Source organism: Castor canadensis, chromosome 14, assembly GCF_047511655.1.
Source record: "Castor canadensis chromosome 14, mCasCan1.hap1v2, whole genome shotgun sequence".
Taxonomy (NCBI): Eukaryota; Metazoa; Chordata; class Mammalia; order Rodentia; family Castoridae; genus Castor; species Castor canadensis.
In genome coordinates, this window is record NC_133399.1 from 15,991,235 (window position 1) to 16,008,214 (window position 16,980).

General features: G+C 42.6%; 1 protein-coding gene across 2 annotated transcripts in view; it reads right to left on the bottom strand.

Annotated features, from left to right (window-relative positions):
- Positions 1–12,222, bottom strand: part of LOC141416675 (uncharacterized) — a 35,878-nt gene extending 23,656 nt beyond the window's left edge. For both annotated transcript variants that reach the window (XR_012441293.1, XM_074053845.1), the window contains exon 1: positions 12,088–12,222. Coding sequence is in view for 1 of the 2 variants with exons in the window: in XM_074053845.1 (XP_073909946.1) it covers positions 12,088–12,090 (3 nt within the window). In the remaining variant the exon portion in view is untranslated. The remainder of the gene's footprint in view (positions 1–12,087) is intronic.
- Positions 12,223–16,980: the final 4,758 nt, after the last annotated feature.

Sequence of the window (16,980 nt, forward strand, 5' to 3'; positions counted from 1 at the left end):
AAGGCTAATTCACTGGGATAACGGAAAAACAACAGATTTTACTGGATAATGTCAAAAGCACAGTAAAACAAGGCGGAAGGATGTTGTTAGCAGTCACTTCTCACGCAGCTCTATAAAATTCTTTAACTTCAAAAAACACACCTAAGTGCTGCTGGAGATGTGGCTCAAGAGATAGAATTCCTGCCTAGTAAGTGTAAGAGCCTGAGTTCAAAGCCCAATACAGCAAAACACACATACACACACACCCTAGATAACAAGACTTACTTTATTAAATCTACTGGGCATAATAAATTCTAACATTTAAAATCTTTGAAAAAAAAATAAAATGATAAAGTGATAGCTTGACCAATACACCAAAAGACATTTAAACTACACTACTGGGAATACTATACTATTATCAGAGCTTAACAAATAGATGAGGGAAAGGAAATCTTCCCTATGCCTTCATGTAAAAGCAGAAAACTGATTCCTAGCTGGGCAACATTGCGTGAGTGGCAGAATCACAGACTCTGTACCACAGCAGGCAGGGACTAACTGGCGTGTACCTGGAAACATTCACTGCACTTCTCTCTATTCCATGGGCAGCACAGTAGATGCTTGGCATGTGTTTCCGAGGATCCCCTTTGAGGAAAAACCAGGAGTGCTCAGGATGTATAGAGGTCACAATTCTAGAACAGTCAAATTTACCTACACTGCAGGGACAGTTAGTCTGAGCTTCCATGAATTGAAATCATGGGGAACAGACTACATTGCTGTCACAAAACTAATGTACGCATGAAGACTGCTTACCACAAACTACACTTCACATCACGCTGTTTACCTTTAATATTTGAGCCTGACTCATTTTTCCCACAGTGCCAGCCAACCTCCACTCACAATATATTATGCCTTTCAAGAAATCTAAACGTTGCCCTTTATCACTTGGTACGTTACAAACCTTATTGGCTTGGCTCGGGTAGATTACCAAAACTTTAACTTTGCTTTTAGGGCACCATTTGCTTTTCTGAGGAATACATTCAAAAAACTAAAGTCAAGAGAAACACGCATCAGATCACACACAACAATTTAAAGACAAATGATGATGATGATGCCAGACTGAGAACTTCTCTGCATCAACAGAGTACTGTAATGCGCCCTTGGAAATTTAAATGTTTTATACTTGAACTTTCTCTGATGCTTTCATGATGTATTTTTGGACAGCACTTGATCAAAACTGTGTTATAAATCTGCAAATAAAGCTGGCTTACTGTAAATATATTCTACACTGAATGAGGAAAGGCAAAACTTGAAAACTTTGGAAAGATATAGTCAATAGGCTTATGGATGTTAGAATAGTTTCTTCATAAGGTAAAAAAGCCTAAGAGGCAGAGAATGGAGGTATGGCTCAAGTGGAGAGTGCCTCCCTAGCAAGTGTAAAGCTCTAAGTTCATATCCCACTAACATTAAAAAAAAAAAAAAAGTATCACTAGTGGAGTGGCTCAAGTGGTACAGAACCTGCCTAGCAAGCATGAAGCCCTGAGTTCAAACCCCAGGACCACAAAAATTAAAAAAAAAAAAAAAAGGTTTTTTTTTTAATTTATTTACTTGGTAACTAATTAATTTGGTGGGAGTGAAGTTTGAATTCAAGGATTTGTGGCTTGAGCCACAATTACAGTCTATTTTACGCTGCTTATTTTGGAGATGCGGTCTCTCAGATATTTGCCCAGGTTGGCCTCGATCTATGATCCTCCTGATCTCAGCCTCAAGCCCCAGGTATGTTATGTGTTTAAGACCAGACCATGTAAGCAAGATGTTATGCCTGAATGGAGGCTCAAATGATAGATTCCATTGCCCTTTCTTGTCATTTGAACTTTAATGCAATCAACATTTTTTTTCTCTAATATCCACAGAATATGTTTACATTTGTACTTCGAGACAGATGCACTATTTTTCATAGCAACAAAAAGTAACCTTGGAAAAGCCCCAACACAGTGATCGCAAGTGATGAATAAATAACTTGGCCCCCAACTGGGACACCAGCATTTGTAAAACAATACTGAGGTAAAGAACGCACCCAAACGTTTTTCCTTTAATACTCCCATATTGAAAGTTTTTTTTTTTGGGGGGGGGTGGCAAAAACTAAAAGAACACTGCTTAGTGAAAAAAGATCACAAATAGTAAGGTTAGTAAAAGCAGTCAAAAAGTTAAGACAGTGGTCACCTATTGGGTAACACAGGGATGAATCTGGTAGTGATAACTGCCCAAGGCCCAGTTCTGGATCTTAACAGGAAATTGAAGTTACAGCCAGAGGTGCTGCACAAGAGATAGAGTGCCAGCCTACCAAGCCCACAGCCCTGGGTTCAAACCCCAGTACCACCACCACCACCCACACACACACACACACACACACACAGATATCCAGGATATTTACACTATTTTCATTACATAATCTTCCTTTCATTTACTTCTCTTTTTCTTTTTGGAGATACTGGTGTTTCAACTTGGGGCTTCATCCTTGCTAGGCAGGCACTCTACCACTTGAGCTATTCCGCCAGCCCTTTTCTGTGTTGCATATTTTGGAGATAGGGTCTTTCAAACTATTTGTTTGGGCTTGCCTCAACCTGGATCCTCCATGCATGAGCCACAGGTGCCCAGTTGTCTTCCTTGAATGTGACAGCTGGTCATAACTCATAGATTGGGTGACAATACAAAAAGGTTACAACATGAGATCCCCACACACCCAGCAAGGTGAGGTCAGAGTGCACCAGCCATCAGGCAGGAAAACAGATTAGTAAATCAGAATAAGAAAAGACAAACACAAGATGTGGTCAATGTAGAGAGGCATCTTGCTTACACTACAAACTCCCATGGTCAAATGCAAAGGAAGAATTCTAATATTGACATTGGTGATGATATGATACAAAACCAAAAGGGCATGCAAAGATTTATTTGTTACTTACATTCCTCAGGGCCAAGGGAGATCAGAGCAGGCTTTTCAAGCAGGTAGCAGGACTGTTGAGGGATCAAGGAAAGAAGCCTGGCCTGGAAGCTACATTGGAATCTAAGGTAAGAAGTGACTCCCAGGGGGCAGAGGTTTAGGTAATCTGAGTCTCCCGCCAGCTCCACAACAAGGAGCCCATATGTTTCTGATCACCTTGTCTTGATGCGAAAAACAAAAAAAGAGTTTAAGGAGTGTTGTGTGTCAAATACCACCACCAAACATCAAAAAAAAAAAAAAAAAGTGGGTCACATACTTCCAGTGACCTGTCCAAAATCAGAAGCACATAAGAAACACCTTAGTCCACACAAGAAAAAAATAAAGAAATTTCAAATCAACAACTGCTCTTGACTCCAATACTTAAGATTTACACCACAAATTTAATATACAAAAATTCACTTTTTGTACAATTCCAACAATATACAATAATCCATCATTTTCTATATATCAACTACAAACAATTGGATTTGAAATGTCCAATACAATGGCCTTTATGTATCGCAGAGTGCCTGAACAAGTGAGTAAGGAAGGGAAAGTTCACAAAACATGAAGGACCACAAAAGAAAATGCTCAGTGTCAGAGGTAATCAGTAAATGGAGGATACAGGATGATGTTTAACACTAGACATTAGAATTAGAATTAGATTGTTCACAGTGTTCGTAATGACACAATAAATAAATATACATCCACAAAGGGTCAGAGAACAAATTTTCATACTGTAACAATTCCAACTAAGTTGAATTTACCCATAATCTACTCAACCAAATTTTTCTCGTTATGTTAAAATTTTATAGATCTGGAGTTTAACACAAGTGGTAGAGGACTTGCCTAGTGAATGTGAGGGCCTTGGTTCAATTCCCTGCTGGAGGTGTACCTCAAGTGGTAGGGCCCATGACCCTGAAATCAATACCCCCAAACAAGCAAATATGTATGTATGTTTTACATTCACACACACACACACACACACACACACATACATCAATCACTTTAATCCCATCACCGGGGAGGTAGAGCAGGAGTGTTATTTCAAGGCCAGCCTGCATTACATAGCAAGACCCTGTGACCAAAAACAAAGTTATGGACTGGCAGTGTGGCTCAAGTGTGAGAGTACCTGTATAGCAAGCATGAGGCCCTGAGTTGAAACCCTAGTATCGCCAACAGAAAACCACTACCACCACTACCAATAACAACAAAAACAACAACAAAGTCATAATAGCTCTTGGGTACAAAATCAAAACAATATTTTCAGCAAGGTAGGGCTGGTAGAGTAGCTCAACTGGTACAGTGCCTGCCTAGCAAGCATGAGGCCCCAAGTTCAAGCCCAGTACCACAAAAAAAAAAAAGATGAAAAACAAGTCGCCAAACATTTTCAGCAAGGTAAAAAAGGAACTTGAAGCAACCCATACTACACAGGCAGTGGAATGAGCCAACCAACAAGCTGAATTGCAACCCTACATATTATCCTATGTACAACAGACTGAGGCAAAGAAACCACACCAAAAAAGGGAAAAAAAAAATCTTTCCAGCATTGATTAATAGTAATTAATCAATGGATTAATAGTAATTTATTAAAAATTAAAATTTATTAAAAATTCAAAACAAACAACATCCAGAAAAACTCTTAGTGTAGGGCACATGATGAAGCTATATAGAATGTCTAAAAAAAAAATCCACCTTGTGTACACAGCTAAATAAGATCAGGGAAATATATCAGAAATGACTATGGCCTATTTATTTAACTGTGTGGTGAGTTCATTAATGTTTTTATTCTTTTTTGGGGGGGTGGGGGAGACAGAGGTTTGATGCTTGCAAAGCAGGCACTCTACCACCTCAGTCACACCTCCAGTCCTATATTCTTATTCAAACTTACTGTGAGGCTGCGGATGTGCCTTAATGGTAGGACTTTTCTAGCATGTGTGAGTGCTGGGTAAAACCCTCACCACTGCGTTGAAAAGTACTTAACATGGGCCAGGATATGGGCCAGGATGGTGACTCAAGCCTATAATTGTAGCCACTTGGGAGATAATCAAAATGTTATCATCAATAACACATACAACAAATGCTGCTGAGGATGTAGGGAAAAAGGAACACTTGTATACTGTTGGTGGGAATGCAAGTTATTTCAACTGTTAATGGGAAGAAATATGGAGGTCCCTCAAAAAGTACAAATAGAACTGCCATAAGACCCAGTGATACCACTCTTGGGCATATATCTGAAGGAATGTACACTGGGATATGACAGAGCCACTTCACACCCATGTTTATTGCAGCACCATTTACAACAGCCAAGCTTTGGAAGCAGTCCAGATGCCCCAGGACTGATGAATGCATTAGGAAAATGTGGTATACATAATAGTTTTATTCAGCCATAAAAAAGAATGAAATTATATTGTTTGTAGGTAAATGAGTGGAACTGGAAAACTTCATATTAAGTGAAGAGTCAGGCTCAAAAAGTCAAAGGTCACATTTTCCCTCATATATGGAAGCTAGACCTATAAGTTAAATGTATATTGCATACATGTATGATCATACCTATAAACACACACGTATAGGTATGCACTATATATATAGTATACGCTAGAGGAGGTGGGAGAAGGAAGAAAATGTCAGAGTGAAAAAAACCTCATTTTTATGTCTGAGTATAATATAATGTACTGTACTATAAACTGATGAATATTAGGGGAGCTTGGCGATAGAGAGTAAGTAAGTTAATTTGATTAAAGCACAACATATACAGGCCTGAAGTACCAAGGTGAAACCTCCTTGGACTATCAATATACACTAAAAAAAAAAAAAAAAAAAGAAGAAGGGCAGAAGGTTAAAATAGGTCTTTTCCGGTGGTGGGTGGGCATAAGGAAAGGGGGAATGAGGATGAATATGGTGGACATATTTTGTATCCATTATGAAAATAGAATGAAACCTGCTAATATTGTTCTAAGAAGCAGGGAAGAGGGAGAAAGATGGAGGAAGTAAATATAATTAAGATATATTGTAGCACATATGTAAATATCACAATGTATCATATGCTAATAAAAATGTTTTTAAGCAGGGTGCTGGTGGCTCACACCTGTAATCCTAGCTACTCAGGAGGATCTCGGTTTGATCTCCTCAAGGCTCAAGGTGTAGGCCCTGAGTTCAAACCTTTTTTTTTAAAGAAAAGGTTAGGGGTCAACTGGGGAGCAAAAAGTCCATGAGGCCTCATGTCATTCCAGCTACAAGGGGAAGCAAAATTGGAGGGTCCAAGATGACTCAGGGCATAAAGTGAAATTGTATTTCAAAAATAACCAACACGAAAAGGACTGGCAGAGGGGCTCAAGTGGTAGAGTACATGCTAAGCAAGCACTAGGTCCTGAGTTCAACTCCAGTATCCCCTCCACCAAAAAAAAACCCAAAACCAAAAAGCCCATTTACTATGGCACAAATAAATTACCCCCAAGTATTCTTTTTGCTTCTTCAGACCTCATGATTTTATCCACTCAAGTTCCATGCCAAGAAAACTATTACCTTACACTCAAATCATGAAAGTGAGTTCTGAAATGCTTAATTGGTATTCTACAGAAACAAGCTTGTACAAAGAAAAGGGAAGGATCTCCAGACAGTAGACTGCTTCACCCTCAGTTCACAGGGAACCCACACTCACTAAAAATACGTGTTCCTAAGCTTAGAGTTCACACTCACTGTGTAGGTGCAGTCCAAGGAGACTCACTCACAAGTAAGGGATGGAAATCTAAGCAACCCAGGACATTTCATTCCATTGTCTCCTCATACATTACTTTCCCTCCTCTGAGATAAAAGAACTCCCTCAGCCATAAACTAAACAGTTTAAAAATAGCTGAATAGCTATATTACCAATAGTAATCTAAAGATTCAATCCATTCCCCATCAAAATACCAATGACATTCTACACAGAAATAGCAAAATCCAGATGCTGATGGCTAGCTACTTGGGAGGCAAAGATCAAGAGGACTGAGATTCAAAGTCAGTTCTGGGCAAATAGTTTGAGAGACCTTATCTCGAGAAAAACCCATCACAAAAAAGGGCTGGTGGAGTGGCCCAAGTGGTAAGACACCACAGTACTGGCACAAAAAGAGATACACAGACAATGAAATAGAGGCATCAGAGGTAAGCCCCCACAGCTACAGCTATCTGATTCTCCACAAAGACACCAAAAACATATTTGAAGCCAAGACGATCTCTTAAAGACAAATGGTACTGGGAAAACGGGATGTCCATAAGTAGGAGACTCAAAGGAGATCCCTATCTCCCACACTTTTCAAAAAACCAATTCCAAATGTATGCAATACCTTAATGTAAGAAGTGAAACTTTAAGCCAACCATATGATTTTCCAAAGAGAAGGCAGAAGGAAAGTCCATCTTCTTACTGTATCACCTTATTTCCATCTTACCTTTTGTCTTGGTGGGAGGCAACAGTGCTGGAGTTTGAGCCAAGGTGTAACCCTAACCCCAACGCTACCTTAAACTCTCTCTGCTGCTCACCTCAATTATTACTTGGCGTATCAACCTTAAACTCCATACTCATTTCCTGTTGCAAAGGGATTTCTGGAAATCACAGTTGACGTTCTTAGATATCACTCTACTCATGAAACACCCATGATTGGACAGCACTGTGCATATGAATATAAATCTTCCTCTCCTAGTCCAGGCTTGAGGAGATACGCTTTGCATAATTCCATCTCTACAGCAAGAGATGCTCATATACAAAAGGCATTTTAAAATCTTCAAATGACCATAAACATACATGTGAGTATAATTCCAGCTCTGAGGAGGCCAAGCCAGGAGGATGTGAGGAGTTGAAGGCAGGCCTAAGCTGCAGAGGAAATTCCAGACCAGGATAGGCTACATGTTGAGATCACAATAAAAAATTAAATTAAAAAAAAAAAAAAAAAAAACACAGTGGCTCACGCCTGTAGACCGAACTACTTGGGAGGCTGACTGGGAGGATCACAGTTCAAGGTCAGCCAGGCAAATGATCCACAGATCTCCATTTCAACCAACAAAAAGCTGAGCATTGTTGTGCAAGCATCATCCCATCTGGAGCATAAATATGGGACCCTATTTGAAAAATAAGTAATGTAAAAAGGACTGGGGACTTGGTTCAAGTGGTAAGTGCCTGCCTCTGAAGTGAATGCCCTGAGTTTGAACTCCAGTAGAACTATAAAAACAAAAGAAACTAGGTGCTGGAGATTTAGCTCAGTGGTAGAGTGCTTCCCTAGCATAAACTAGACCCTAGGTTCAATGCCCAGCACAGAAAAAATAAAAAAAAACAAAAACTTTCAATATGTATCAAAATGAGAATACACCTTGAGGAGGAAGGAAAAAAGTGTTCACAGGCCAGGCACTGATGGCTCCTAGCTAGTCAGGAGGCAGAGGTCAAGGGCCAGACCCTATCTCGAAAATAACCAACACAAAAAAGGGCTACTTTAGTGGTTTAAGTGAGAAGTGCCTGCCTAGCAAATGTGAGGTTCTGAGTTCAAACCCCAGTACTTCATAAAAAGAAAATTCTTACAAATGTAGAAGATCCAAAAGGAACAACAAAAAAACTCCTGGACTTAATGAATGGATTGTAACAAGGTTGTACAGCACTACATTAATATACAAAAAAACCCATTATTTTGCTATATATGGGATATTATTAGTATTATTTATTTTATTTATTTATTTTTTTTTTTGCTGCTGCTGTTGCCTGTGCCTTTCCTTATTTTTTTATTTTTTGTGGGACTGGGACTTGAACTCAGGTCTGCACACTTGCAAAGCAGGCCCTCTACCACTTGAGCCACACCTCCATTTTTCTGGATCTCATATTAAAACAAAGAACACTTATACAGCACAAAGAGATAGATGGAGGCAGGGAAGGAAGAAGGGGAGATAAAGTGGACAAGATAGTGAAGAGAGGGAGGAGAGAGGGAGGGAGAGACAGAGACAGAAAGACAGAAGGAAACAATTTCAAATAACATAAAAGACCACATATGAAAGACAGGCGTGGTGGCACACACCTGTAACCCCAACTACTGCAGATACAGAGATAAGAGGATCCCAAGGCCAGCCCAAGTAAAGGTATCAGACCTGGTCTTTAAATAAATAAACAGAAACAAAAGGGCTAAGGGCACAGCTCAAGGAGTAAAGAGAGCATGCAGCAGGTTCTAGGTTCAATTCTCAGTACTGTAAAGAAAGACAGGAAGAATGAAGGGAGGGGAAAGAAAAGTGCCTAAAGCCAGAGGTATCAGAGTAATGCATGACACAATTATGTACGCATGGTGTTTAACACCAGATGGACAAAAATAAAATTAGATTATTCCAGTGTTGACAAATCATAATGAAAACATTATGGGGTTTGAGGAAGGGAGGAAGGAACAGACAGGCACTGTTGGTGAGAATGTAAATTAGTCTAGCCACTAATGGAAATCACTATGGAGGTATCTCAAGAAACTAAAAATAGAACCACCATATGCTACTGCTAAACCATTCTTAGACAAATATCAAAATGGATGTAATTTAACAGACAGGAGAGATTCCTGCACACTCATGTTTACAGCAGTACTATTTACAATAGCTGAGCTACTGAAGCAAACTCGGTGCCCAAGATGTCCAAGAACTGATGACTTGGTAAAGAGTGGTGCATATAGACAAGGAAGTATTACTCAGCCATAAAGAATGACATTATGTCATTTGCAGTGAAACCGGAGATAATCATGTTAAGTGAGATAATCCAAGTTCAGAAAGACAAATATCCCATATTTTTGCTCATATGCAGAATCCAGACCTAAGGAATATAATATTAACATGATACGATTGTGAACAGGGAACTGTTGGGAAGGGACCAACAAGTCGGGGGAGGGAGAAAGGTGGCATGGGGGGAGTTAAATATTATGGAAATACATTATATGTATATGTATAATAATAGCATAATGAACCCTATAAAAAACTGTTTAAGGGAGGGGGGAGGGGAAAGGGGATTAAGAATAATGCCGACAGGGTAAATTTGATCAACGTACATTATATACAAGTTGTAAATATCACAATGAAACCCCTTTGGACAATTAATTTGTGCAAATACAAAATAAATTTTAAAAATGAAAATTAGCCAAATACTGATGGCTCACACCTGTAATCCTGGCTACATGGGAGGCTGAGATTGGGAGGATGGAGGCAGTTCAAGTCCAGCTGGACAAGAAAATTTGAGACCCATCTCAAGGGAAAAAGCCTGTTATGTGATGGTGTGCTCCTGTTATCACATCTAGAGCAGCAAAGGTGAAATACGATGGTGTCCGGATAGCCTATGCAAAAAGCCAGACCTTATCTCCAAAACAGCCAGAGAAAAAAGGGTGGAGGCATAGCTCAAAAGCCTTGAAAGTGGTAGTCCCTTAGTTCAAACCTCTGTACTGCAAAAAAACAAAAACAAAAACCCGGCTATCTCACAGAAACAAACTACAAGAGAAACAAAAGGAAAGCAGCCAGCTTCACCCACATTTCACAGGGGAACCTACACTCAGAAAGTTAAACTCATGCTAAGTTCTCGCTCATCAGCAGTGAATTCTGATATTGAAACAAAGACAATCCTACTGCCCCAGACCAAGTATTTTAAGATACTGCAGAGCCACATCAACACCCAAGTACACAAAGCCTTTCCTCTATTTGGCAGAACCCAAGGTGTCTGTCTCTCACACCGCCCCTATCACTTTCTCAATTGGCACAAGTTACACTGTGAAGACTTGAACTCAGTGTTTGCAAAACAAAGAGCTGGAGATAATTCACTTTTAGCCCAGAGCTTGTAATCCTGGTAAACAGCGGTGATTAAAGAAGTCCCACCGCCCAAGACTTCCTGCTGGGAAGCAGCAGGCAAGTGCAGGCAGACGCCCTTCCCATTACACTTACTCGAGTGCCCCCTCTTTCTATTAATCTTCAATAGTGCCAGACACATTTCCAAATGCCCACGACTGCCTCAAAAATGCTGAGCTGAACGGATCAGGGGAAACAAACACTTAAAAAGCAAATTTTTCTCATACTTCTTTCCTTCCTCCCGGCCTGGGATCCACACTTGGCCTCAGGCAGCTCACAACCTATCTTTTCCTCTCACCCTTTGGACACGTTGACCTCTGGGAACAAGTACTGAAGGGGGAGACTGCTGGCTGACTTTAGGAATGTCTTGGACAAGGAGGCCTAGGGAGACGGGATGTTTTCGGTGCACTGGTGCCTAACTCACATAGCATTAGTGCTCAGAAACAGCCTGTTTAGCCGTGTTGGTAACCACAAAGAGTAACTGTCACAATTCAGCTTTTGCAGCTCACCATGAAGCAGAAAGACAGTGAAAGTGAAGCTGACAGCTTGTGGTTTCTCACACGTAGCTTGCATCCACAGCAGACAGTCAGTCAATGAAAAGTACTAGCCACAGAGCAGAGATGCCACAATCAGAAAAGCCCCGAGTGATTGCTCTGAGCCAAAGAACTTGGGATGGGGAGAATGAAAAAGGGGAGGCGTGAGGAGACATATAAGTAAAGCCTACTGCAACGGACTACCGGATTCTGGGTCCCGCTGCTCAGCTCTTCACTGGGCCTTCTTGCTGTAGCTTCTGGCAATAAAGTTACTGTTTGTACCTTGCCGCTGCTTCTACTTTCAATTCTTTAAATTCAGAAAGCCAGGACCCCCGTCGCCGGGCACTAAGCCCCTGCTTACAGTACTCTGGTTCAGAACCTGATGCTGCACATCCATCACCCTCTTCTTACCCCCACCCCACTCCCGCTCTTTTCTACTCCTGTCGCTCCTCCTTAGAAAGCACAGCCCTCCTCCGCCTAACCCTACATGACTTGGGATCCAGCATCTGGGGCTCCCCTGAGGCAACACTCCATTCAAATACGATCCTGTCTCATCCACCAGGAAAACCGGGAGCCACCGAGGAGGAGACACGGGAGCCTAAGTGGCCGCTCACATCACCAAGGGAGCTGACGCCGGTCCCCTCCGTAGCCCCAACCTGCGGCCCAGAAAAGCAAAGGCCGAGCGGAGCCGGCGATGGACGCGGACCGTACACTGGCTCCGCGCGGAAGGCCGGGCCCCGCCACCACCGCTTCCGCCGCTGCTCCCGGGGGAAATCTCACCATTTCCCAGCTTCCCGCGTCGTCCCCAGGCTCCTGCAGTTAGGGGGACCCAGAGCCGCCAAAGTTGGCCACGTGTAACCTCTTTCAGCTGTGGAGACAGACTAAACGATGGCAGGGCGGGAAAGGAAGAGCCAAGCATTTGGGGACCGGATGTCTAAGATTCGCGTTCCTCATTGGATAGTTCTAATGAACTGGATCAACGGAATCTGGCTCTGATTGGTTAGAGATCCTGGATCCGCCTTCTAAATCGTGACTGACAGGAGAAGCATCCCCTACCTGACGGCGTCCACCGCAGGGAAGAGAGTCCCAGCCTAGGCCCTTTTGGTAGTTCAGTTAATTATGAGGGAGGGATGGTGGGAGTTTTTGATGCAGCACCAGCTGGCAGGCATATCATAGCCAAGGCCCCCGAAAGTATTGCGGTCTAGCTGTCCTCATTTTTCCACCATCATCGTTATTCCTGGGGACTTGCAGGGCAAGTCAAAGGCACAGTCAGTGGCATTGTGGATCTGGACAGCTAAGTGACCAGAGGAAAGACCTAGTTGCATTATTGTTCCACGGAATTCCTGTGAGAGGGGTGACAGCATGGGAGAAGTGTTTTTGGCTTGGTCATTGTGAGGAAAACAGTCTTTCCCATCAAAGTGTGTCGCCATCTTAGCTGCTTGCAGTTCCGGGTTCTTGTTCACTGAGCTCCTTTCTCCCGCCCAAACTACTACCTACCCCACCCCAAATTCCAAGTGTAGGATTAGCCAATCGTGAGCAGATTGTGCACCTAGTAAAGGGGGCAGGGCCCCACCACGTCAGGGATAAAGATGGAGACCTACAGTCTACTTGTGTTAGCAGTGCCCATGTGCCTGTGCACCCATAGGGAGATACAGCCCTCTGTTTCCTTGTGGTGGCCCTGAGGTAGCAGGCGACTGGCCTCTTGGACTGGAAATTCATTCCAGGCCTGAATTATCTTGGTGATGCAGGGAGAAAAAGCCTTAGTAAGCACCGCAGCAACCAAGAAATTCTGTTCACAGACCAGGTAGTAAATGCCATTGACTGGCAAAGTATTCCTTGGTGGTCAGGGAGGATCCCATAGGTTGTGTGAGAGTGAATGAAATGTGTCTGAGACATGGGGCGAGTGTGGAGTCCCAATCCACAGTTCTGTATCCAGGCCACTACGTACCACTTAACACATGTCGGAATTGATAACCCTCCTGTGCGAAAACAGACACACAAGAGACAGAAAATCTTGACAAGGCAATTTTCTCTTGATCAAGAGGGTGCAAGCATGTGCTCACTCCCGCTAAGCAACACGCAACACGCAAGCACAAAATGGCTAACAGTGGCTCCTCCTTACCTCCCTGATGTAGTTGTACCTGCCCCTCAGCTGGGATTTGTCCAGGTCAAAGGTTCACAATTGAAGGACTGAAGGACAGACAGTGGGAAGTCCCAAAAGGGCGATAAGTGGTCAAGGAGACACTTCTCCTCCCTAAGAAATGCCTGTTTGCATCTGAAAGGCATCTCCACCCTCAGGCAATGCAAACTAGGCTATAAGACCCACTCCCCACCCTGACCAACGGGATCACCGGTTTCCGGGTCCCCCTGCATTCTCCAATATGCAGTCTTTCTCTTCTCTTTTCTCCAACTAAATTCTCTACAAATAAAATCTTTCCGACCTCTGCTGTTGGAGTCTGCCTGTGCTTTCATTCTCAGAGCAGGCTCAAGAACCCTGAGCATCTGAAATTCCTGCGCTTGTCATCCGTGTATCACAATCTTTCCTGATTGGCTAAAAGGCTTGGGGGATGGGTCAGGGCATGCAGTTTGGCAGACAATGGAGTTGTACAGGAGTCCGGAAGAAGAAGCAAGGACTATTTAAACATGCAAGTCACCTAAGATGGCGACCTGAGGAATTTTTATGTAATCTAAGAGGGAAACAAATACTTTGATTGAGAAGGTCATTTTTCTTACACTGCAGTCCATAGGGACTTAATGGGGGGCTTATACCGACCTGCTTAATGCCAAGTAGTGCCACCAACTGGATGTCCCTCAAGGTAATCAGTTGGAGATGGACAAAGCATGTGGGGTAGTGTTCCAGACACCTCCAAGAAATTAGGGAGATTGAGCATCTACCAGGCATTCTTACCAGCCAGGTAGACCAGGATGGGGAATGTTGCAAATAAAAAGAGCTCTAAAAACGATGAAATTAAAAGTAAAATTCCATCAGACAGTCCACTAGGACAAAGTGTTAAAATATTGGCCTGATAACCCTTGGACCAGAGGCAAAAAGAAGGCAGCAAATGATCAAATATTGCCGCTTTATCTGAACACAGGGTCCCATTCTCAAATCGACCGTTTTCTGGTCAAAATTTGGATCAGACGAGGACTGGGTCTGCCAATTACTTCTTGAATATGTTAATGACAAGAGTCCCGGGAGTCAGGAAGAGACTTGAGCATACCCTTTGTTGGAGACAGTGACCCATGGTTCTCTTTCCCTTAAAATTAGGAAAGGGGGACAAGGCTGTGCCGAAGGAAACCCCCTCCAAGCAGGACCCTCTTTCCTGTTTACCTTTCCCTTATAATCCAGAGGCCTTGGCTTCTCAGGTGGAATCCCAAGATCAGGATGGAGACTCCAGTCAGAGGCTTCTGGGGACCAAGCCTGAGTTCCCTTCTGAGCCCCCAAGTGACTCCCCATCACCTTCAGCCTCAACTTCAGGTCACGGTTCATTCTTTTCAGGGCTCAGAAGAGAACTCCAATAATGTCAGAGGGATATTCAGAATCTCCCCTATCCCCCCATCACCCAAAGTGCAGTCACAGACCTTTTACCCACTCAGAGGCCCCAACTGGAAGTGGAAACTTTGGTTTTGTTGATGCTCCACTAACTAGCACAGAAGTCCAAAGTTTAAAGAGAGAATTAAAGCCCCTTTTAGAAGACCCACATGGAGTCGTGGATTGACTTACCAGTTCCTTGGCCCACAAATTTACACTTGGACCAAACTCGTGTCTATTTTGGGGATTTTATTTTCTGAGGCGAGAGCTATGATCATGCTGCCATGGCCGCATGGAAAAGAGAGCACCCATGAGGTCCTGAGGTTCAGCCTGCAGACAGGAAATTTCCCCTTGAGGACTCTCATTGGAATAATAATGACCCTGCTAGCAGAAGAGAGATGGGGGATTTGAGAAATATGATCATTAAAGGAATCAAGGAATCTGTCCCCAAACCCCAAAATTTAGCCAAAGCCTTTGATGTACAACTAGGAGAGGATGAGGGACCTGCTGACTTTCGTCACAGGCTAAAAGACCAAATGAGAAAACACTCAGATTTAAATTTAAATGCCCCCCTGGGACAGGGAATGCTAAAACTTCACTTTGTGATCAATAGTTGGCCAGATATCTCAAAGAAATTACAAGAGATAGAAAACCGCAAGGACAAAAGCTTGGAGGAATTATTAAGAGAGGCCCAAAAGGTTTATGTGTGATGAGATGAGGAAAAACAGAAACAAAAAGCTAAGATCATGTTGTCTATTACTCAGGAGAAAAACACTTTTCAGAGAGTTGGGCTGAGACCTGCTAAGAAACCCCAGAAGGGAAAGCCAAACTCACAGGCTTCAAGGGGAAAGAAAGAGAACAGTTGCTACTGGTGTGGGAAGCCAGGACATTTCAAATGAGAATGTCCTGAGGGAAGGAAGGAAAAAATAGTTCCCCTTATGACCTTTGAGGAAGAATAGGGGAGGTCAGGGGCTCTTTTATGTGGATGGGTCCTACATTGATAAATTAAAACTAGGACCCAAAGAAAAATCACTGTTTTGGTCAACTCTGGAGAAGACAGGTTATCTCTTACTATGGTCCCCCCAAGCCTGTCCTCTGGGCGGCTTCCAATTTCTGGAATAAAGGGAGAGGAATTTTATGTCCCTCTCTTTGAACACAACCCAGTGAAATTCCAAGATTGAGTGGCAGATACAAAAAGGTTAAATCTCCTTTTTTGTACCTGAGGCTAGGATCAGTCTTCTAGGAAGAGACTTAATGTCTGAGCTGGGCATAGAAATAAAAGTTAAGGAAAAAAATTTTAAGATTTCATTAAATCTGATGCAAATTGAGGACCAAATTCTTCCTGGGGCTGGACCAGGGACAGAAACAGGGGAGGGCTAAAGATTCTCCCAATTCATATTGACCTGAAAACCTTGGGTGAGACAATACAAAGGAAGCAATATATCATACCTCTGGAAGGGAGGCTGGGCCTAAAACCCATAATCGAGGGGTTATTAAAGGATGGCCTTTTGGAACCCTGGATGTCTCCTTTTAATAACCCAATCCTGCCAGTTAGGAAGTCAAATGGATTTTATCGGCTGGTACAGGATCTCTGGGCCATTAACTAGATGGTTGTTAATTAACACCCAGTTGTCCCAAACCCCTGTACTCTCCTCAGTAAAATATCTCCAGATCATCAATGGTTTAGTGTTATAGATTTAAAGGATGCATTCTGGGCCTGCTCTGGCAGAGGATAGCAGGGACATGTTTGCCTTTGAATGGGAGGACCCTCAGACAGGGAGAAAGCAACAATACAGATGAACAGTCCTTCACAAGGTTTCACTGACTCCCCTGTTTGGCCAGGCCTTAGAACAAGAGCTGGAGGAATTTGCCCTTATCTCCCAGGTGAATTTATTACAATATGTGGATGATCTTCTATTATCTGAACTTACTGACAAAGAGGTGACAGATACTACAATTAGTTTCCTAAACTTCTTGGACTGCCAAGGATTAAGAGTCTCAGAAACTAAGTTTCAGTTTGTTGAAGAAGAGGTCAAATATTTGGGATATTTGATTAGCAAGGGAAAACACAGATTAGGTCCTGAGAGAATAGAAGGGATTACTGGTATGCCTCTACCAGAGACCAAAAGAGAACTTCTAAA